The 22,713-nt window shown below is 35.1% G+C and overlaps 1 protein-coding gene across 1 annotated transcript in view; it reads right to left on the bottom strand.

The window, feature by feature from the left end:
• The window catches only part of tzn (hydroxyacylglutathione hydrolase tenzing norgay), a 38,582-nt gene extending 18,962 nt beyond the window's left edge, over window positions 1-19,620 (bottom strand). The window contains exons 1-2 of the mRNA XM_090375008.1: window positions 19,532-19,620; window positions 6,377-6,546 (exon numbers count right to left, since the gene is read on the bottom strand). Of these exons, the coding sequence (XP_090231134.1) occupies window positions 6,377-6,546; window positions 19,532-19,607 (246 nt within the window). The 5' untranslated portion in view covers window positions 19,608-19,620. The remainder of the gene's footprint in view (window positions 1-6,376; window positions 6,547-19,531) is intronic.
• Between the last annotated feature and the right edge of the window lie 3,093 nt (window positions 19,621-22,713).

Below are 22,713 nucleotides of genomic sequence, written 5' to 3'. Positions count from 1 at the left end.
TGATCATGTTATAGTGTAAATTTAGGCCTTCTTTAATTTGATTAAGGCAAATTATTTACCAAATTAACATATTCCTGTAACCCTGGGTATTCTTCAGTACCGTTTATTAATAGCCCTCAGCTTTCAACAAAGGGAAAAAAGCATTTAATACCATTTAAAAGAAATTGTGTTGGGCAACAAAGATTGCAAAATTTCCACTCTAACGAAGCAATAGAAGTCTGCCTATTGGTGTAATGAGAGAACAGCTGTTTCTGCTCGCAGGTCAGGAGAGGTAAATAAAAGTATAAACACGGGAAGGTTTTACTCTGTATAAGATGCGAGCGTGGGACGACAAGAGAAGAAAATACCGTGGCTCTCGTGTTAAATACTTTTCGGCCTCAGTAAGAGCAACTTCATACATCTGTATGCTATCGTGTTACTACTTCCAAAAAAGGAAATGTCAAAGAGCAGATGTGCATTTCGGACATTCTAAATACCAAGTGTCATAAGCGTGAATTTCTCCCCTTAGCATCCAATGAGAAGCGAGTATTCTATAAACAGCTTAGGAGTATGCTGGACAATAAAAGCGGGATTTGGGGAAATCCAAAAAAAGGACAGTCAGAGAGGTGAGTGAGGAAGCACGAGGAAAGGCTGAGGAGTCAAGTGATTTTAAGAGCATTAAATGGATGTTATAACAATGGTGTAAACTACATTATAGCTATGAGCGGATTACTGCAATTATTATAATCTTAGATTTACAAAAGACATATAGTATCTATATTAACAATGATGTGTGGTAAAAATGCATTATATGTGTGTTCTTATTGTTCAATAAATACTGTTATGTTTTGCTGAATCCTCTCTCTCTCTCTCTACCAATATTCTTATCCACAACAGAAAATACCAGAAGTAGAAATAAGAAAGGTTTTTGCAGCATTAGAGATTTTGAGCTAATCTGCATAGCAGAAATCTGTAATGTAAACACAATGCAGTCAAAGCCGCAGCAGCCAGGTGTTTTTCAAACCTTGAGTGCTGAGGGCCTTAGAGACTTTTCTCCAAATTAGGACCACTACACGAACACATTACACTATATGAATACATCAGGGGGAGTCAAAGGTGGTGATGCCTAGAAATGCTGGAACTACACTGACGGTGCAAAATATTCGGAACACCTTAAATATTCACTAGCCATCCCATCCCCCAACAGTGTAAGAATTACATCTATTCTACAGTGACACTAATTTGGTACATTCAAAATGAAATGTATCATTTGTAACCTGCCATATGTAAAGCAAAACCTTTTGTAGGTACAAGGTATCTTACAGGGTAGGTAATGAGGTTTGCTTTGGATCTAGCCACTGCTTTTTGGAATGAATGTTTAGAGAAGGCACTATTTCCTGTCTCCATTCATAACTCAGAGTAGAAATGACTCCAAAGCTTGCTTATTCCAAGAGAATTATTTGTAGTTGTTATTCATAAATCTATGTGGAACAAAAACGGGCATATTCAGGTGGCAGGGGCATATTCATGTGCTCCTTAACCAAAAATTCAAAATTAAAGAAAAAGCTCAGTGTGTTGTATTGCCAAATGTTTATAAATAATATATTATTGTCATTTTTTGTAATTAATATGTATTATTATTCACATGCTTTCCTAATATTCCAATAAAGATAATAAATCAAACATTATTTATGTGTGTATAAGCATTCGTAGGTCTATCTAAAAAAACCACTCATAAACCTGGTCAGCGTGCATCTCCCCCCCCCTTTACGATGATACCTGGATTTGGTGCTGAACAGAAATGCATAAATGAGACTTTCCAAACTTACCAATGTGGGTACAAATCTGTATATGCCATAAGTGGCTCCTGGGATCCATTTTTGACAAAGCTTATAGGTCTTCAATACTAATCTCACTTCCAGTGACCACACAAGGCAACCACGATTTCAGATCAAAAATGTTGAAAACCATTGTTGATATTTTCAGATATTCAAAGTACTTCTCCATATACACTGCATATGGTTTTCATTGCACCAGTACCTCTTGCCCACTTTTTGAACTCATTAATACATATACCACGATATAGTAGACTTTCAGAATAATGACACCTTCGGGGATTCAAGGTGCCCTTATTTCCCATTATCTAGAAAGTTTTATTTTAAATGTATTTAATGCAAAAATAATGAGGCCAAATAAGAAATAGAGAAATTAAGAATGCCATTTTATTAACTGCACATAAAAAACATAAACATGTTGATGATCCAATGCTATATTCTGCCATTAATACACTTCTGCTTATTCCCCTTCTCATTTCTTTATTACATCAAGTTTAGTTTGCGCAGGTAGCACAGTGGTATTATCACCATCCTCCCCACACCGGGTGGTAAAGGCCTGGGTTCGAATCCTGTCGATGACGCGAGGAACTTTTATAGGCTTTTTTTCACTCCATGGTTGTTAGTGGGTCTCAGGCATAGATAGCAAGATTTTTTCCCCAGAAACTGGGGTTTTTTGTCCAGCAAAACAGGCAAATCGAGCAGAGAACACACAATTTACAGACACAATACTCATGAGTATATGAATTAACTTTCTGGGTGAGCCTAATGTAATAGTTTGAATTATATCAAATTTGTCACCAAGCTTTAATGTTGTTCTTCTTTTCTTCTATGTATGAGGTTTATTAACTTTAGGAGCCATAGTGAGGGGTTTTTAATTAAAAGAAATGCAAAACAGCAGTATAATCCATGATATCCCCAGAGGCTTACATCTGGTGAGTATGGGCTTGGCACACCCAGGGTCCTGAGCTGGATATCATCATTCTTCTCTTTCTTGGTGATTTCCTTCTACTTTTCTCTCTTTCAGGGTAACTCAGAAAATTTTTTTTCCTGGTGCAGTATAAGCCTCAGGCTTCCTTGCACCATATGGCTAATAATAATAATAATAATAATATCAGTACAGAATTCACTTTGAAATTGGCAAACGTAAACAAATACAGTAATCATGTGACTTGCCGTTTTCTTTTTTTGGCACTGCAAGACATCTGGCTGTATATAAATATCCGATCTCAATGTGCCGTTATTTCGACAGTCTACTGTGTATATTGATTTAAGCTACACTTGTTGTTTATGTATAAAGGAGAGCCTATTTTTTCTGTCAGCAATGAAGATAAAATATGAAATTACATTAAAATGAATTGATGTTGAAATGAAACAGAACATGTAAATTAAGGAAATGTTAGCAGAATGATAATCAGGTATGAGGAAAATACAAAGGGTGGAGATTAAACTGAAATAGGGTATCTCAGAAGGAACATGTTTCTAAAATTATAATAAATATCAATTCAAATAAATTCAGGTCCTCCTTGATGGTACCACAGCCAAATTGTGCAAAATACCAATAAAAATAGAAATGAAAAACACCGACCACAACAACATGACCTTTACTTGTAAAACAAAATAAATTAAAACAAATTTGACTGTTTTCTTATCTGGTCACCATTCTGCTACCATTTCTTAATTTACATATTCTACTTATGTTTATACTGTGTGTATGTATGTATATATTTTATGCTTAAAAGAATTAAAAATATTAGAATATCTCCATTAACTTTCTCTCATTGTCAGTTCAAATTAGGATGGAATCTGTACGACATGCATATATTATTTTAAACTCTTCTTTAACATGTGATGTTAGTGTACAAATAAATGCCAAATGTTCCATACTGACATATCTCATTATATGCAGATGGAATAGCAGAAATAATGGAACATCAGCTTTCCATAACAACTAGAATATACAATCTTTCAATTTGAGAAGAAACACCAAATAATGCATTAATATGGGAGGCGAATATGTCTCGTGGACATATTCATATAAAACTAATACAAATTATATATAACTAATGTCTAGGGACATAAAACTGTGCACCTGATGAAGCAACTCGAAGTCACAGAGATCAAAGAAATGAAGGTTAATGCTCAATTTGGATTTCTCATCAAGTGCACAGCATTCCAACTCATTCCCAAAGGCCCATGTGTGAAGGACCCAGTCAGGAACAGGAGATCCAGGACTAACATTCTGCAAATAGAAGTCAAACCCCTCCAGCAAATAATCAAGTTCTTTAGATTTAAATGTCAAGCAATATTTGACATTATATTTGTTTGGAGCAGAAGCTATAACATGGAAACCAAAGCTGAGCAATGACCTATGGGAAATGAGCAGCTGGCTAAGGTAAAGAAAGCCAACACGAGAACGACAAGAAACGTCGGATAACTTACATGGAAAATTAGCTTCCTGACACAGGACTCGAGCGCTGCTCGCTCAGTAAACAGACAGTAGGTGTTATCGGTCTGGAGCCGAAATCGAGAAGGATATATTGATTGACAGGTAGGCATGGCAAACGATGAAATGATTGGTGGTGGGTGCGAAAGATGACAAGCTACTGTGTAGTCACTGGTTGGCATTATAATGTGTATTTATGAGTAAAGAAGTGCATAATAGTTTTGTGATGAACGGTAAACACGTAATAGTACCGATGAATCTTTTAAAGATGGAAGAAATTTGTAAGGAAAATAAAACATTGGTTGATTTTTTGATGAAAACTAAATTAATAAAAGTTTTGTTCTGTTCATTTTTATATTCTTCATTATGTTTTTTTCTCATTATTAAGAAGCATATTTTTGGAGTTCATGAGTGTTTTTACTATACTGTTGATTTAGGTTTGGTTACGAAAAAAGGAAAAGGTTTCTTTATTTTTCGTTATATTTCGTAACCTTACCTTAAAAATAAAATTACAGTAATAAAAAATTAATATTTTGTTAATAAACAATTTATGCGATAGTCCACCCATGATTCTAAAGAAAAAAGGTTAGGTTAACCCCTCCATTTCAGGAGGGGTTCAAGCTCCCATGGGATTCAAGTGGAGGTAACCTGACCTTTTTTCACCATTAGGGCATATTATTGAACAAAAAAATAAAAATACAGTCATAAAAAAATTTATTTTTTATGACTGTATTTTTACCTGAACCCAACAGAAATTCTGTTAAGCCCTGACTGTGACCCATCCTTACTGCTACTTCACCAGAGGAATGTGTAAATTTTCATATGAACAGAAAAAATTGAAAAAATTTCAGACATTGTATATAAAGATGAAATAAAAATAGCATTTTATAAACATTTAAGTAAATCATAAAAAATAAAATTTTATTATATACAGTGATGCTGCTTTGAGTGAAGAAATGTGATGTATTAAGCATGTATGTTAATACAAGGTTTTGCAGAAACTTTACATCTACTATGTGCAGGGCTGTTTTTCTGCCTGAAGGAGCCAGAAAGGCATTGCAGAAGTTAAAAAGGAATAAAAATAAAAAATCATATATTTAAAACAAAAAAATATTGGTTTTAAAATAAAAATTATTTATTATTACTAATTGTGCATTGGCAGAGAATTAAGCTAGATGCACAGCATGACTTTGTAACTCATCTATCGAAGAATTCACCAATCATAACATTGAATAATTAAAATGCTTAATAAAGCCACAGCTTGTTCAGGGCCATTATGCAGCCATAGACATAAAAAGTAAAAAAATAAACTGCAATAAGAAATATAACATGCTTTTACTGTGGAAATCTCTATAAAAATATTTTGAATAACACATAAATAATACCCATTAAATTAGTGTTATTAATTATTTTAACTTTTGTAATTTGAAATGTCAAATTAGCACTTATGATGCCATTATTTAAAAACTTCACTGCACTAGAGGGGAATGAGAACACATACTGTTTATTGTGTAAGTGTGACATTATTGGAGTAGCAAATAAAGGATAAGGGGACTTTATTAAACACATGGCAACAAATAAGCAAGAGTGCAGGGTGAGCATCAAAAGTAACAAGCAGCCAAAATGATAAAATAATTTTTTTTCTTGAGATCTCAGAAAAAAAAAAAAAAATATATATATATATATATATATATATATATCATTCAAAACTAACTGTTTAAGACTTTGTACACACCCCAAAATTCAAAAATTTGGCTCATTTAGCGCCATGAATTTTTAAAAATTTTCTTGGGAGGGGGAGTAGACGATCCCCTCTTTTCTAGGAGCACTTCCTCAATACTCCACAAAAAAAAAAAAAAAAGGCCCCGACTATGTGTGGGTGCACAAACATTTTTTTCTAAAAACTTCTGTCTTTATGCACTCTCCCTGTCTCTCTGATTAAAATAAAAAGTTCATATAAAAATATAAATTTTCATTAGACCATTAACTTTTTTCAATGCTTTTTACTTATATAGATCAATTAATTTAATATTTAATTCTCAGAACTTACATCTCCAGATGCTATATTTCTAAAACATACTGAATATACAAAAATTAAAAAAACAAAACAAAAAAACACCTTATCTGGTTCTACTGGATCAACAATAGCTGCTTCTTTTGTATCTTCATCTATCAAAAGATACATATAATTGTCTTCAAGTGCAGGTAACAGATTAACCTTCATATCTGCTTGAGTTACGCTACACTCTTCACTGTGGAATCTTGATGAAGAAACAATTGGTAACCACACTAAAAATAAAATTTATTTAATGTTTTTATGTGCACATAAAAATCAATAATTATAAAACAACAAGAAAAAAAAAAAGAAAAAAAGTGCAATAATAAAGAATTTTTTGTGCATGTGAAACACTAGAAGGAAGGGACTAAACCAACTGCAATACTAAACCAAAGCTATTCCTCTATAGAATAGCTTTGGTAGCATCACTGATATTAAATGGAAGAAATAAAACTGTTTTGCATACATGTGAGCATTCTTTTAGTCTTGAAAGTTCTGTGGCTCAGATAACAGGTATTGGAAACAAGGTGATCACTGACAATAGAATGGAAGAGGAATTATCATGATTAAATGCAAAAGACATAAGAATCTGATGGCATTTATCCAATGAAGCATTAAAGGAAACAGAATGACGGACTGTCAAATCCCATCTATTGTAATGAGTGCATCTCTAAACTCATGTGAAGTTCCAGAGGTTGGAAATGCGCAAAAATCTCACCAATTTACAAAGGTAGTTCCAAGAGTGAAATGAGTAACTACAAATCTATAAGTCTAGCATTTGTGGCAGGAAAAATTATGGTATTTATGAGCCACCTAGACAGGAATGGAATTATAAAAGAAACAGTATGGGTTTATTAAAGGGAAATCAGGTCTAATAAGTTATTAGGAGGCTGTCAGAAAAGAAATTGATGAAAATTTTGACACAGTATATTTAGATTTTAGTATGGCTTTTGATATAAGTTGAAATAAATAAATAAATCTTCAGTTTATACTCCTGGACAACCACACAGTCGAATGAGTTCACAAGACAGAGAGAATACAAGAAACTGCACTGTATTTAGCAGTCATGTGAACTTGAATCATAGTGAAATAACGTGCAATAGTGGGAAGGTACTCAGTGAATAAAATGGTGGTTAAATGATAAAAACATAAAAAGGGCAGTTATCTAGAGGCGCAACTTTTTTGGAAGCCACTAAGTGGAACTTTCATTATTGCTTAAAAATTGTTTTCTGACATCCTACTACTTTATTAGTAATCTAGTTATTATTTGTGATTCTCTGATTAAGTTGATGAATACTTACTCAGCCTTTGTAATTACTTAAGAAATTACTTATATATTACTTAATATAAATATAAATAAATAAATATATAAATATAAATAAATATAAATAAATTACTTAAGAAACTATAGCTGACTTCTGCTGCCATTGTGTCACATCAATAAGAATTCCGCTGCCATTGTTGTGTTGTGTCAGTAAGAATGTTAAAATTCTACCATCATTGTTATAATATTGATATAGGCAATACTTCGAAGTTCACTATGTAGTTTTTGTAGTAGTGTAATCGATATCAATAGAGACCTATAAATTTATAGCAATACAAACGTGTTTAACAGTAACTTTAAGTGTAATGTAATCTAAAAGAACATAGTGTTTACTGCAATTAAATAAGCAGGATTAGCATTGGTTTATTCTTTAATCCTTTAAGCTTTAAGGAATTGTAAACAACATATACATGGCCTGTGTTGTTTTTAAATTAAAAACAAAAAAAATTTAAACTATATAGTAGAATTTTATAGTATGAACCAGAGCTATAATGCTCAATACGTTCTACATATCATATTGAGGTAAACTTTTTTTCTCAGCATGGTTTTTTTTTTTTTTTTTTTTTTGTTAGTTGTTGGTGCATCGGCTTCAGTGGCCATAATGCACCTCCCAAGGTTTTTGCACTAGTCTGATCCAAGCCCAAGGCGGGATTCGAACCCGCGACCTTTGGGTTGCCGGGCAGGCACTTTACCCACCCGGCTAGCCCAGTCTGCCCAGCATGGTCTGAGCTTGTTAAGAGGAGAGACTGTTTTTATGGGGATGGGATGCAATTTTGTTAATGCAGTGTTAGGAGGGTCAGAAAACTACTACCTTGGGGAGATACCCAAACTAACAGATTAACAGTGGATGCAGACAGAGATGAAAGTGATTCTTGCACTTTTTCTATTGGAACATGCAACAGAGTAGAAAGCAAGATGTCTGGGATTTCGAGCCCTGCTGTGAGTCATCACGAAACAAGTATATACATGGGCTGTGTTAGGGTAACCAAGAGTAAGAACACGTGCATGTATACTTGCACGTGCTCTTACTCTTGGTTACCCTAATCATCAAATGCAGACCTTGTAGGGATATTGGAGATATGGTGTCACTCTGATAGCGTATGCAGATTTTGAATGTGATGAGCCCGTGTTCAGAAAGCACAGACAGAACAGGAGAGGAAAGGGATTGTGCTTTTAGTTTTTTTTTTTTTTGAAAATCTCAAGCATGAGAAGGTATAGAACCTATACTACTTAGTTCTATGCATTGTTTCGAGATTGAGAAGATGAAAGAAAATACTTGCTGACATAGTTTGGGAAGGATGTTATGTAGTGTTTTTCCACAGAATTATACTTTTAGTCATGACCATTTTATTTTTAGAGACCAAATGCCTTGATCCCTACTGTGTATTCTGGAACATACAATAAGGATTGTAACATTAACTGACAACAGTTAATATATGGTCTGATGATTAGTATCGGCAAGGTTCTCCAAACACCACCTTAATGTACAGGAATTTAGTGATTAACTTAATAAACTACCTCGATATTTAAGTGGTTCTTAATAAAAGTATAATACTTGTTGACATTAGACTTGAATTTCTGTAGATTGTAATTTTCAGGAAATATTTATGAAGGGAGGTTGCTACAGAAAAGAGGTGAAGGAATAAATGAGGAAGAAAAGTTGGTTCTGCAAGTTTAAAGCTGGAGAGTAAAAGGATGCTGACTTGCTGCAGAACATGTTCAGACTGGTATGGAAGAGAGAGAGAGGGAGGAAATTATAGCAGCCAACTCAGAAGAAAAGTGCCCATGGAAGTATCTATAGAAAAGGCATGCAGCAGACACAAAGTCTATGAGATAGAGAGACACTGTAAAAGATGAGTCTTTAATTAACCTAACTGCACTGTTCTGAATGGAATCTAGAAGCCTGAGAGAGATTTTGGTGGCATTACCCCACTTATGGGAACAATATTCCATGGTAGGGCAGATTTGCAATTTGTACAGAGTGAACAGCTTCTTGGAAGAAAATGCAACACAGAGAGCAAAAGAGAAAACTCAGTTTCTTAGATGCAGGGGAAGCAATATTTGCAGTGTGCTTATGCCAAGAGAGAGAGAGAGATTAAATTAAGGGTAATCCCTAACAAAGATATATGAACTTGCCTATAAATCAGAGTGTCATCAAAGATAAGCATAGGAGCAGAAGAATTCTTTTTGTAAGATATAAAACAGACTGAATTTTAGAAGGATTGAAATCAATTAAGTTATCTTTGCCTCACTGGAGAATTACCCGAAGATCAGCATTTACGGAATTATTATTATTATTAGCTGTATGCTGCAAGGAAGCCTGTGGCTTATGCCGCACCTGCCAAAAAAAGTTCCCGAGTTACCCTAAGAGAGAGAGAGAGAGAGAGAGAAGGGAATTACCATGAAAGAAAAGAATGATGATATCCAGCTCAGGACCCTGGGTGTGCCAAGTTCATACTCACCAGAAGTGAGCTCCTAGAATTGGTAGAGTATATTCGAGTTGAAGCTGTTCGTGCAGGGCAAGGTTTCTCAAACCGGAAGGTGGAATGCAATGTGCTATCACGAGGAAAAACCACAGATAGGATTTTTGGTCAATGGAAGAAGGTCATTAATATACAAGTGGAAAAGAGTGGAAGAAAGAACTGAACCTTGGGGAATACCAGCATTAGTGGAGAAATTAGAAGACATAGGTCTACCACCACCCACAGTGAGCAGTCAGAGAGAGAGAACATTCAATTACAAAAAGACAGTTGGAAAACCACAAGATAGAAGCTTATTTAAAAAACCTTTATGCCAAACATGATCCAAAGCCTTTGAAAAATCAAGAGCAACTTCTTGAGTTTCATGAAACCTTTTCCATTGAATTAGACCACAGACAGGTAACATAGTCATTATATTACCAGTGGATCAACAATGACAGAATTCATACTGGCAATCATTGATCAGATAGGTTTCTAGATAGTTTAGGAGTTTGTGGTTAATGGATTTCTCCATTACTTTAAAAAGAGTGGAAGTGAGTGCAATGGGATGATAATTGGAACTGGATTGATATGAGCAAATTTCCAAGCAGTAGGGAAAAGGCGACACACAACGAGAGTAAGCTCAGAAGCACAAGTTTTGAGAACAAGTGAAGAAATACTATCATTTCCTGGCATCAAGACTAAAATTCTTCTGACATCCTTTTGTTGGAAGACTACAGGAGGCACTGAATGGAGTGTACTGGTAATTGTAGGAGGTCTTTTACCAAGATCATCAATACATGAGTTAGAAGAAAAGTAGGATGCTAGAAGGTCAGCTTTATCCTTAGTTGAAGTGGCCATTGAACTTTCCAATTTTAAATTGGTGGGAACAGAGATTGGCAAAAAGTTGCAGTCAAAAGCTTTGACAAGAGACCAAAATGCTCAACTACCATTTGGACATGAAACAAGTTTTCTACTCTTAGCCTGTTCAAAATCTAGTTCATCATCATCATGAACTTGGTCCGGCTTAGGACTTTTAAGACCTGTTCCGTTGTAGCTCTTGGAGGTGGTCTTGATCTCGCCATCGTTGTCTTGGTCGACCAACATCTCTCTCTTGCTTGTTATTTGTTTGTTATTTGGTTTTTAGGAGCATTAGCAACTAAGGCCATATTGCTTCAGGAATATGCGGTGGTTATTCCCCGACCTTTCCGCATCCTCCATATTTGGTGGTGACTGGCTCGAACCCCAGTCTAATCAAGAAGCGTGTGCTACGCACTGCTGCTCCGTCCCACCTGGCTATGGAGGTGCCATCTCTCTTGCCTGTAGGTTTGTAGTTAAAGGCTAATTTTGGGATCCGGTCTGGGTTCATTCTTTCTATGTGGCTGATCCATTTTTCCTGATACCGTTTTATGTCATTTACTATGCTATCTACTTTTAATTTCTCGCGGATATCTAAATTTCTTTGGTGGTCTAGTCTTGTAAAGCCTAATAATGGTCTTAAAAATCTCATTTGTGCTGCTTCTAGTTTGTGTGCATATTTCTTATTTATGACCCAAGTCTCACACAGCTGTAGAAGAGGGCTGGTTTTGAAGTGATGTTGTGCAGTCGTAATTTTGTTTCAGTTGTCATTTGTTTTTCGAAGTGGCGTTTAATCATTCCATTCATTTTATTATATTTCTGTAGTGTAGATAGTATGAATCAGAGCTGTGCTACTCAATATGTTCTACGTTGATAATAATATTAGTAAAATAATAAGAGGAGTATACCTCAATATAGTGCGTAGAACCCTTCCGTATGATACCCTCCAGAAATTAAAACGGAAAAAAACGAAAAAAATCGGCAAACTTACCGGTACGGAAAAAAACGAAAAAATCGGCAAACTTACCGGTACATTAGAGTTACTCTAATGTACCGGTAAGTTTGCCGATTTTTTCGTTTTTTTCGTTTTAATTTCTGGAGGGTATCATACGGAAGGGTTCTACACACTATATTGAGGTATACTCCTCTTATTATTTTACTAATTTCTGTAGTGTGGATGTCTTTCCCTTCATTTGATATTAAATTTCCCAAATAGGTGAAGTCAGATATTTGTTCTATTATTTTATCATCAATAACAATTTTGACTCTTTGTATGTTTTTTCCCCATAATCCCATTGATTTTGTTTTTGAGGTGGAGATTTTCATCTCGTACTTTTTACCTATTTTATTAAGTTCATTTGCTGCTATCTGTAGTTCATCTTCGGATTTTGCAATTATAACTTGATCATCAGCATATAATATAGTTTGGATTTTATTCCTGTTGTTCAACTGTATTCCATTGTTAATTGTTTGTTTCCATTCTTTAAGAATTTTATTGATGTAGATATTAAATAAATTTGGTGATGGTCCACATCCTCGTTTCACTCCTTTATTGGTGTTAATCGGGTCTGATAGTTGGCCATTAGAATATTTTATACAGACTTTTGAGTTTTTATATAGGCTTTGGATCACTTTTCGGAGTTGGGTTGGGATATTTTCTTCATGTAGAATTTGCCAAAGTTTTTCCCGGTTTACATTGTCACATGCTTTTTCATAATCAATAAAGAGCAGAAATGTTGGTAGATTGAATTCTCTTCTTTTCTCCAAAATTTGTTGTAGTGAGAAAATGGCATCTATTGTGCTTATCTTTTCTGAAACCACATTGTTCTTCTTCTAAGAATTGTTCACTGTATTTATTAAGTTTATTCTTTAGTATATTAGATTATAGCTTTGCAGCAGTTTTATCCCTCTGTAGTTGTTAGGGTTATTTCTGGAGCTTTTTTGTGTAAATTGATTACTATTCCTGTTTCCCAATCTTTGGGTATCCGTTGCTTATGCCATATGATGTTAAATAATTTTAGTAGTGCATTTTTTAGTAAGGTGTCCCCATATTTAAATAGTTCTACATTCAAATTGTCTATGCCTGGGATTTTTTGGTTTTTTGATTTTTGTAATATTAACTCTAGTTCTTCCATTGTTATATTTTTTTCTTTATCTTTGGCTATCACAGATTCATCTTCCAATTCCCTAGTGCCTGGGTTATACCATAGTTTGGAATAGTGTTGCTTCCATTCCGCTTGAGAGATGGAGTTGGTTTTTATTTGATCATTTGTGTCTAGTTATAATTTATTAAAAATTTTAAAACCTCTTCTGTGAGCCCGTGATATCACGTTCTAAAGATTTAACAAATTTATCCCAGTCATCTCGTCGGATTCTTCTGGTTAGTTTTCTGACTTCTGCTCGAAGCTTTTTATATTTTATGTGTAGATGTAGGTCCAGTTTATAGGTCTTTTTTTTCTCATTGATTGTTTGTTTCAATTCTTCATTCCAAGTCCTTAGCCAGTTTTTATTTTTTATAGGTTTATATCCAAGACTTTCTTCAGCAGCTCCCAGAATTGATTTTTTCATGTTTGACCAGATTTCCTCAACATTATCACTTTCATCTGATTTTAGTTTATCTTTCAATCGACTTTCATGCAGGAATTTAGTGCTTTTGTCTTCCAACAAATGTATTTTTAATTCTAGTATCAAATGTATTTTAATTCAACAAATGTATCAAAATCTAGTTTGGATCGATTAATAACTGCTTTAAAATTGTTGTGAGCTTTTGTGTAGACAGAAAATGAAACTGGAGATTTGGATGCATGCCCATTCTAATATGCAACATTCTTATCTTGAACAGCCTTAATACATTTATTGAAAAACCAAGATTAAGATAAGGGATGCAATTTTAAGATGGAATAAGAATGGCTGAGATGTTTTTGAATGGATTGAGTAAGCTCAATGCTGATGGCATTCTTTCTCAGATTATACATGAGTGAGTATAAATTTAAATTGAGGAAGGATGGCTGCAGGACAGATGTGTGGCAGTAGGTAGTTTGAATAAATTCAAAGAACTAGACAAATTACTGGAAAACATGGAGAGGTAATGCACAATTTTTTTTTTTTTTTTTTTTTTTGCTGATTCTTTATAAGTTTGCTTTCTTGCATCATTTTCCCTACTAATACTAATTGAAGAATGCAGTGGTAGTGAAGGCAACTAGATCTATAATATTTCTGATTGATTCATTTAAATATTATCCAGTTTATAACTGAATAATGCACTTATAAAGCTACACAAAATGATGAAGCATTTATCACAATTAAGACAGAGGCTATTGTGCTCAAACCATACTTTAAAAGTGCTCTTCGGTTCTCGCTTTCTTTTCAATCATTTTTTAAAGGAGAATTTTCTTCGATTATTACTGAAAAATCTAAGTATTGAGTACACAGTATAGTAAAATACAGTAGCCAAGTACAGTAAATAAGAACTATGTGTTAGGAGAGCTGAAAGAAATACAAGAAAAACAATGTAAATATGTGATAAAATCACAAATAGAAAAAAAAAAAAAAAAAGAAAAAGGTGAAACGAACAGTAAAATTCCTACAGTACAGAAATATAAAAAAGGAGATTACAGAAATATTACAGAACAAACTGACAAGAAAAAAGATGTGTGCAGCTAAATACATTATAACCTTGAAAGGTAAAACCAATATTCAGAATGACCTATTTTCTTGATCAAGCTATCACTGCTATATGGTTCAAAGTCCAGATTTGAAGACTTAGGATAAACACAACTGGCTGATAAACTTATACTCTTCAACAAACTGAAAATGCCCAAGAATGTGTTTCCATTTACTATCAGGATGGAAGATTAATTCAATGTTTCTGGATTCTATTTTGAATTTTCTCAATTCGCAATGTAATTTAATAAGAATAGCTAAATAAGGTTTGAAAGTGATTATAAAGTGAAGGAGATCATGAATACACTGACTAAAAGTCTGGAATCACATCTCATTTTTCTTAATTATCAAAACTTGTATTAAATTAAAACCAAATTGTTTACCAAATTTTATTAAAATATTTTCTGTTATGCAAAAAATAAAAAAACAAATGATATATTTAAGAAATTTCTAGAATATTTGAGAATATTCCAGAAAGGTACAGAAGGCTCATGAATGTAGTAGAAAATTGTAAATGATTCCTGTATGTGGCAGAACATTCCAGAATATTAAAGGAGGTGGCAAAGGAAGTAAGCAAACCTATAGCCATAATTACAAGGCATCCTTGGACTCATGGGAGGTCCCCACAGATTGGAAATGTGCAAATGTATCCCTAATTCACAAAGGTGATACAAATAATTACAGACCTGTTAGTTTAACTTCTGTTCCAGGGGAAAATAATGGACTCACTGGTTAAAGAAGCATCTAGAGAAGACTGCAGTAATTCTGACACAGCACTAGGTTTGTTAAGGGAAAGTCTTGTCTGACCAATTTGATTGGATACTATGATGTAGTCACAAATGAACTGGATGCAAAAAATAATTTTGATATCATATACTTGGATTTCAGGAAAGCTTTTATACTGTTGCTTCCATAGAAGACTGCTATACAAATTGGTGCAGTATAGCATTAAGGGCAAGTAGCTACAATGGATGAAAGGGTGGTTGAGTGGGAGACAACAGAGAGTGGTAATCAATGGACACTGTTCTTCATGGACTAATGTTATTAGTGGAGTCCCCCAGGGTTCAGCCCATTGTTGTTTTGTATATTTATCAATGATATCGATGAAGGTATATCAGGCTTAATGTCCAAGTTTGCAGATGATACAAATGTTGGCAGGGTTGTTAATGACAGTATGCTACTGCAACAGTATCTAGAAAAGCTGGGCAGATGGGCTGAGAAGTGGAAACTGAAGTTCAACGTTGACAAATACAAAGTACTGCATATGGGTAGAAGTTACCCCAGAGAAACGTACCAACTGTGCAGTGCTACACTCAGGGTGGTAGAGAATGAAAAAGTCCTGGGGGTAATTGTGCAGTCAGATATGAAGTTTACTGAGCAGTGCAGACAGGCTGCCAGAGCAGGTCATAGGGTCTTGTCAATGATATACAGAATTTTGCTAGTAGGGATAACAAGGTTATTATCCCTTTGTATAAGGTAATGGTCAGGCCGCACCTTGAGTACTGCATACAGGTCTGGAGGCTTCATTTTAGGAAGGATGTAGAGTTGCTAGAATGAGTACAGAGAAGGGCAACAAGATTGGTGAGGGAAACGAGGGGATCCTCTTACTAAGAAAGGCTTAAGTTCTGAAAATTGCAGCATCTGGAGACTACGTACCTGCGAGGTGGTCTGATTGGGGTTTATAAGGCCTTGAATGGTTTGAGCAGGCTCAATGCTGATGGGATTCTTCCTCTTGCTCAGATTACAAACCTGAGGGGGCATAAATTCATTATATAATATCAAAGTTATTCCCTGCATCCAGTTCTTTTGTGACTGCATCATAGTATCCAATCAAATTGGTCAGGCAAGACCTGCCCTTAACAAAATCATGCTGCGTCTGAGCTATAACTGAATTCTTGTCTAGATGATCCTGCAGTGCTTCTTTAACCAGTGCCTCCATTAATTTACCTGGAACAGAAGTTAAACTAACAGGTCTGTAATTACTTATGTCACCCTTTGATCCTCCTTGTGTGAATTGGGGTCACATTTGCACATCTCCAGTCCATGGGTACCTCCCATGAGTCCAAGGAACCTCTCATAATTATGGCTAAGGGTCTGCTTACTTTCTTTGCTGCCTCCATTAATATAACTAGATAGATCCCATTCACCCCAGGTGCCTTTCTTATGTTTAACTTCAACAATTTCTCCTCCACTTTGCTCTCAGTTATTACAAAATCATTTAGCTCACTACCAGAGTTTAATACACCTCTGGCATTCCCCTCCCTGAAGAACTCCTCATGTGTAAATGTAGATGCAAAATACTCATTCAGTTTGTCAGCTACCTCAGCAGGATCATGAACAGTAGAACCATTGATATCAAGTGGACTAATCTGATTCATTCCCTTCCTTCTTGAGTTTACATAAGTAAGAACTCTCTGCTGTTTCTCTGTGCATCCTTTACCAAAGATTTCACATAATCTACCTTTGCCTGCCTAACCTCCTTTGTGACTTGATTACAGACCAGCTGATATCTACCATAGGTTTCTTTGTCACCTATTAATTTATATGCATCCCATGCATTTTTCTTCTCTGCCACATCTCATTCGTTCATCTGACATCCATTTAGACCTAAACCTCAAACAATATTTCTTAGATGGCATGAAAAGCCTAGCAACTTTCAAGAATAATTCTTTGAATGCTTCCCATTTAGAATTTGCTGTTGGTAACATCATCAGTTAGTCCCACTGTAGTCACCTTTACGAAAGCAAAAACCTTTCCCTTTTTCCCTGATAGCAGTTACCAATTTGAGTAAATCCCACATCAGCATGCTGTGATCACTGTTACCTAGTGTTTCCTTTATCAGCACATTCTTAATGCAAGAAGAATCACTAGTGATTATCAGATCAAGAGTATTACTCCCTCTGGTTGCCTTCTGAACATGCTGTTGTAGAAAACAATCATCAAATAAATCCATAAAAGCCTTGCTAGTGTTCAAGTGACCAACCGACAAGTTCCAGTCAGTATCTGGGAAATTAAAATTTATGTAAAGAAAGACCTATTTCTAACTGAACTATGTAACAACTTGTTCTGTTGGTACAGCCTTGATCCTCATACTGTCAGAAGGTCATGTTGCCTTCAATAAATATCTTTCTGTCATATCATATTGGACAAACTTCACCTTGCAATGCTTCTTTTAAACCCAGATTGTAATGGACTGTTTCAAGATGACAATGCAACTATCCATCATTAAAAATTATAGACAGAATGGTTTGAGGAATAATCCAAGATTTCCAACATTACCCTGGCTACCTAATTTTCTGGATCTGAATCCTATTGAGAATGTCCGAAATATGTTGGAAAGGGGATTTCAGCTTTGCATTCTTTTTCAACCACAATAAAGCAGCTAATAAGTACCCTGATGGAAGATTAGTCAAATCAGGAGCTAGATTCCCCAGAAACTTAGCAGTGGAATCCATGCTACAATGTGCATGGGCTGCAATTCAGCAAAAGGTGACCCCTACCGGATATTAATGAAGGTTTCTAATTTTTTTGGCTAGTGATTGTAGCTGCCAATCATATTTATCAAACAAGATCTCTCTTTAACAAATCCATGCTGCGATTGCCATACAACTGCATTCCTGTCAAGATAGTTCTGCCATTGACTTCTGACTCCATTATTTTCTTGGAACAGAAATAAAGCTTGCAAGCCTGTTACAGGCTAATTACCCACTTCATCATTTGTGAATAGAAGAGACATTTACACATTTCCAATTGAAAGGGTTCTTCCCTGAATTCAAGGATACTCTCATTATAGTTAAAGGTTGCTTAATTCTTTTGCCACTTTCTTTAACATAACTGGATGGATCCTCAGGTGCTTATTTACTTTCAGCTTCAACAATTTCTCTTTCCTCTTAGTTATCAAAAAATCAATTAGCTATTGGTCATAACTTGCCATACTTCTGGTATCCCAATCCCTAAAAACTTCATCTGTGAACGAGAATATTTTGTATGCATTTTGTTTTATTTATTTATTTATTCTTTTATTTATTTTTTTTTTTTTGTCAAATAGGGCATGGGCAACAGCTCCCAAAACCTTGGAATGACTTAAAAGCATCATATGTACAATAAACTAATTATAAATGTAGAATTGATACTAATATATATTAATATTTAAAAGAGAATTTTGTGGACACTATTACAAAAAGTCCAATATTCTTGCAGCAGGTCCAGAACTACATGAATTTGACAAAGGATTTTCTAAATTAGCATGAAACATATCTATCACAAATTTTTGCTTTAGAAGGGTGGGGAGTTTTTTTTTTTTTTTAAACAAAGATAAAAAGTAACAGCGGTGATCCCCCCCCACCCCATTCCTATTCAAGCTTGCAGTAGTGTCGTAAGTTTTCGTAGAATATGTTACTATTCTGTTATTAGGTATATGCATCTACCTTAGAATACAAAAAATATATAAATTCTTAGACACAAAAAAGTGGATATCGTACGGCAAATATTTTTAGAAAGGGGGAGCTGCGATGTAAAAACTAATTATGAACTATGCCAACAACTAATGCTTATAATCCGTAGGTGTGAATATATTAGAATATTTGGTATACTAAAAAATTGAAATTTGCTGAAGTCCGAAAAAACTCAATGGCAGGAACAAGAATATTCAATGCAGCATATTAAAAATTTATATATGTAGTCTACATATGTATAAAGTCTCATTTTTATTGACGTAAAAGTGAAAACTGTAAGGTAGCTGTAATTTTAAAGTTGCTCACACTTTCCAAATGGTAATGAGGGGTAGCAGTCATAGCATTAAACATTTCACGCACACAGGTGACTGAGGAAACAACAAAAAGAACAAAATTACATTTAAAACCCTACATTCCATTCGTAAATGAACAGATATCTGAATACAAAAAAATTAATTACCTGATTTACACAAAGTATTAACAACACAACCTATAGGTCGACAACCAAGAGCAAATCGTACAAGTGAATGATACATAATGCGCAAAATCGAGCGATTGATATTACTTTTTGAAGAGTAATGGCGGCAAGTAAACATTGACTATAAAATGGTATTTAAATATATTATTAATTTTTCCAATTCACGACATGAAATTAATATGCATATTTGAGTTTCAAACCTCAGTTTGTAAAACTGCTTTTCGTGATTAAAAATAGTAATTACTCACAGAGTACACGTATTACTCTGTGACAAAGTTCATTCCATTTTTATGTAGTTCGTTATTTTTTAGGATGTGGTTCACGTTTCAGAAAAAAAATGCTTATTTAGAACTGAAAAACAATATGTTGAATCAGAATGGTATTAATTCCTGGGATCGACAAATCTTCACTTTATGCTTTATTCGCTGGACAATTCTTCCTCCCAAGAACTAATATCACTCTTTTTCAATAATTATTGACAACTGTAGAGAACAGCCTCGATTATCCGAGGTGTACTGGACCGAGAGTGTTTCAAATAATCGAAAAGACTATACTAATCGTGTTTTTTTTTTTTTTCTGTTCTTTTTTAGAAAGGGGGAGCTGCGAAGTAAAAACTAATTACGAACTATGCCATAAACTAATTATTATTATTATTATTATTAGCTACATAGTGCAAGGAAGCCTGAGGCTTATTCTGCACCAGCCGAAAAAAAAAAAAAAAAATTCCCGAGTTACCCTGAAAGAGAGTCAAAAGTAGAAGGGAATCACTAAGAAAAAGAAGAATGATGATATCTAGCTCAGCACCCTGGGTGTGCTAAGCCGGTACTCACCAGATGTGAGCCCCTGATGCTTATATATTTACCAAATATCTGCTCAGTTTTAGCGCAGATATTTGGTAAATATTTGCATTCCAGGGGGATTTACAACAAAAAAGCGCTTACATAAATAAATAAGGTTTCTTATTTAGAACTGAAAAAGTATTGAACTCAGTGGAGGGGATAACAGAACGGTATCCCTGTGAGTCACTATTTCTCTGTTTCATGACTTAATCGCTAGACTGTTCTTATTCCAACGGAGTAATATTTCTCATTTTTCCATAATTATTAAAAGATTCGCAGCAAAGTCTCGATTATTCGAGGTGTTGTGAACGAGTGGATTTCAAATAAAAACACTAATACTTTTTTTTTCTTTCTTTTTTTTTTTTTACTTAGACCATTTGTGCCGTACATATTACGTCTGCAGATTGCGTCTTCTCTGGTTAATTTGTATGTTATCTAGAAGAAATAACAAAGTTGCAGGAGAAAACCATGCAATCCTCACTTGAGACCCAACCCCAGGGTCTCACATCTGGTAAGTATGGGCTTGGCACACCCAGGGTCCTGAGCTGGATATCATCATTCTTCTCTCTCTCTCTCTCTCTCTCTCTCTCTCTCTCTCTCTCAGGGTAACTCAGGAATTTTTTATGGCCGGTGCAGCATAAGCCTCAGGCTTCCTTGCTGTTTGTTTGTTTTTTTAGGAGCATTAGCAACTAAGGACATATTGCTCCGGGGATATGCGGTGGTCATTCCCTGACCTTTCCGTATCCTCCGTATTTGGTAGTCACGGGCTCGAACCCCGGTTTAATCAAGAAGCGTGTTCTACACACTGCTGCTCCTGCCCACCTGACTATGGAGGTGCCACAGGCTTCCTTGCACCATATGGCTAATAATAATAATAATAACTCAGACAAGTTGTGAAAAAATCCCATTAAAATTCGTCACATAAGTGACGGGATTTGAAGCCGGCTATTTTCACCCAGAGTGGAGTGGATGTTGTTTATATGCACTGTTCTACTAGCAAGGATACTTTGTGCCAGCTCTTGCTAAAACTGCACAGATATTTGGTAAAATTTTTAAATCACTGGGATTTTAAAAAAATAAAATAAAAAAATAAAGGTTTGGATAAATAAATAAGGTTTCGTTTTTCCGGTGTCCACTCGTTTTCTGGGAAGTTTAGCCCTCATGGGTAGCACAGTTGGTATAATCACCGTTCTCCTCACACTGGATGGAAAATATCTGAGTTCAAATCCTTCAATGACCAAGAATTTTTATGCACCTTTTTCACAACATAACCCCAGGGGATCACATCTAGTGAGTATGGACTTGGTACACCCAGAGTCCTGAGCTAGATATCATCATTTTTCTCTTTCTTGGTGATTCTCTTCTACTTCTGACTCTCTCTCTCTCTCTCTCTCTCTCTCTCTCTCTCTCTCTCTCTCTCTCTCTCTCTCTCTCTCTCGGGGTAATTCAGAAATGTTTTCTTTTTTTTGGCTGGTGCAGCATAAGCTGTAGGCTTCCTTGCACCATATTACTACTACTACTAATAATAATAATAATAATAATAATGGCTCAGTTAGTCGGTCTCAGGTGAGGACAATGTGGTTTTTTCTCCCGGAAACTAGGGTTTTTCATCCAGCACAACAGCAGCAACATTGTAGTGATTACAGAAGCAATTTACAAATAAATTATATTCAGTGAAATATGGCCTAAGTTGATGATGCGCTTAAATGTCCTACTACATTATCTAGGAAATTCGAATATATTTAAAGACGAAATGGCTAATTATTAGAAGAAAGGACGGAAAATGAAGTGAGTGTATACTGAGTTGTGTAAAGTATTTAGGGTCTAACGGCACCAGGGGTTCCCCCCCATTTCCGCGTTGTATGCATTGTTTGTGAAACACAGTACTCTGTGTATTGTTCTGTAATGTAATGTCGCGGTGCGTTATATCTTCTGACCATTTAGCCGTTGGGCCCCTAATGGGATCCACCGTTGCCCACACTTTGCCACGAGGAGGCAGATCAGGTATCCAGTAGATTATATCGTGGTAGCACAGTTGATATAATCACCGTCCTCCCCACACCTGGGTGAACAACTTGAGTTCAAATCCCTCAATGTCGTCAAGAATTTTTATTCACCTTTTTCAGTTAATCGGTCTCAGGCGAGAGCAACATGGTTTTTTTCTCCTGGAAACTGGGATACCGTGCGGACAACCGACCAACACAAAAATATGAAGACAGGTTTGGTCATTTGGAATTTGTGCCAAAACTCTGAACAAATTCAATATAGGATAATAGTGAATTATTATTATTATTTTAGGGTTGCCCCTAATTAAATACATTAACC

This window comes from Mastigoproctus giganteus, chromosome 6, assembly GCF_048544385.1.
Source record: "Mastigoproctus giganteus isolate SK-2022 chromosome 6, ASM4854438v1, whole genome shotgun sequence".
NCBI lineage: Eukaryota > Metazoa > Arthropoda > Arachnida > Uropygi > Thelyphonidae > Mastigoproctus > Mastigoproctus giganteus.
The sequence above is the reverse complement of the archived record's forward strand: the minus strand, read 5'-3'. Positions and strand labels throughout refer to the sequence as shown.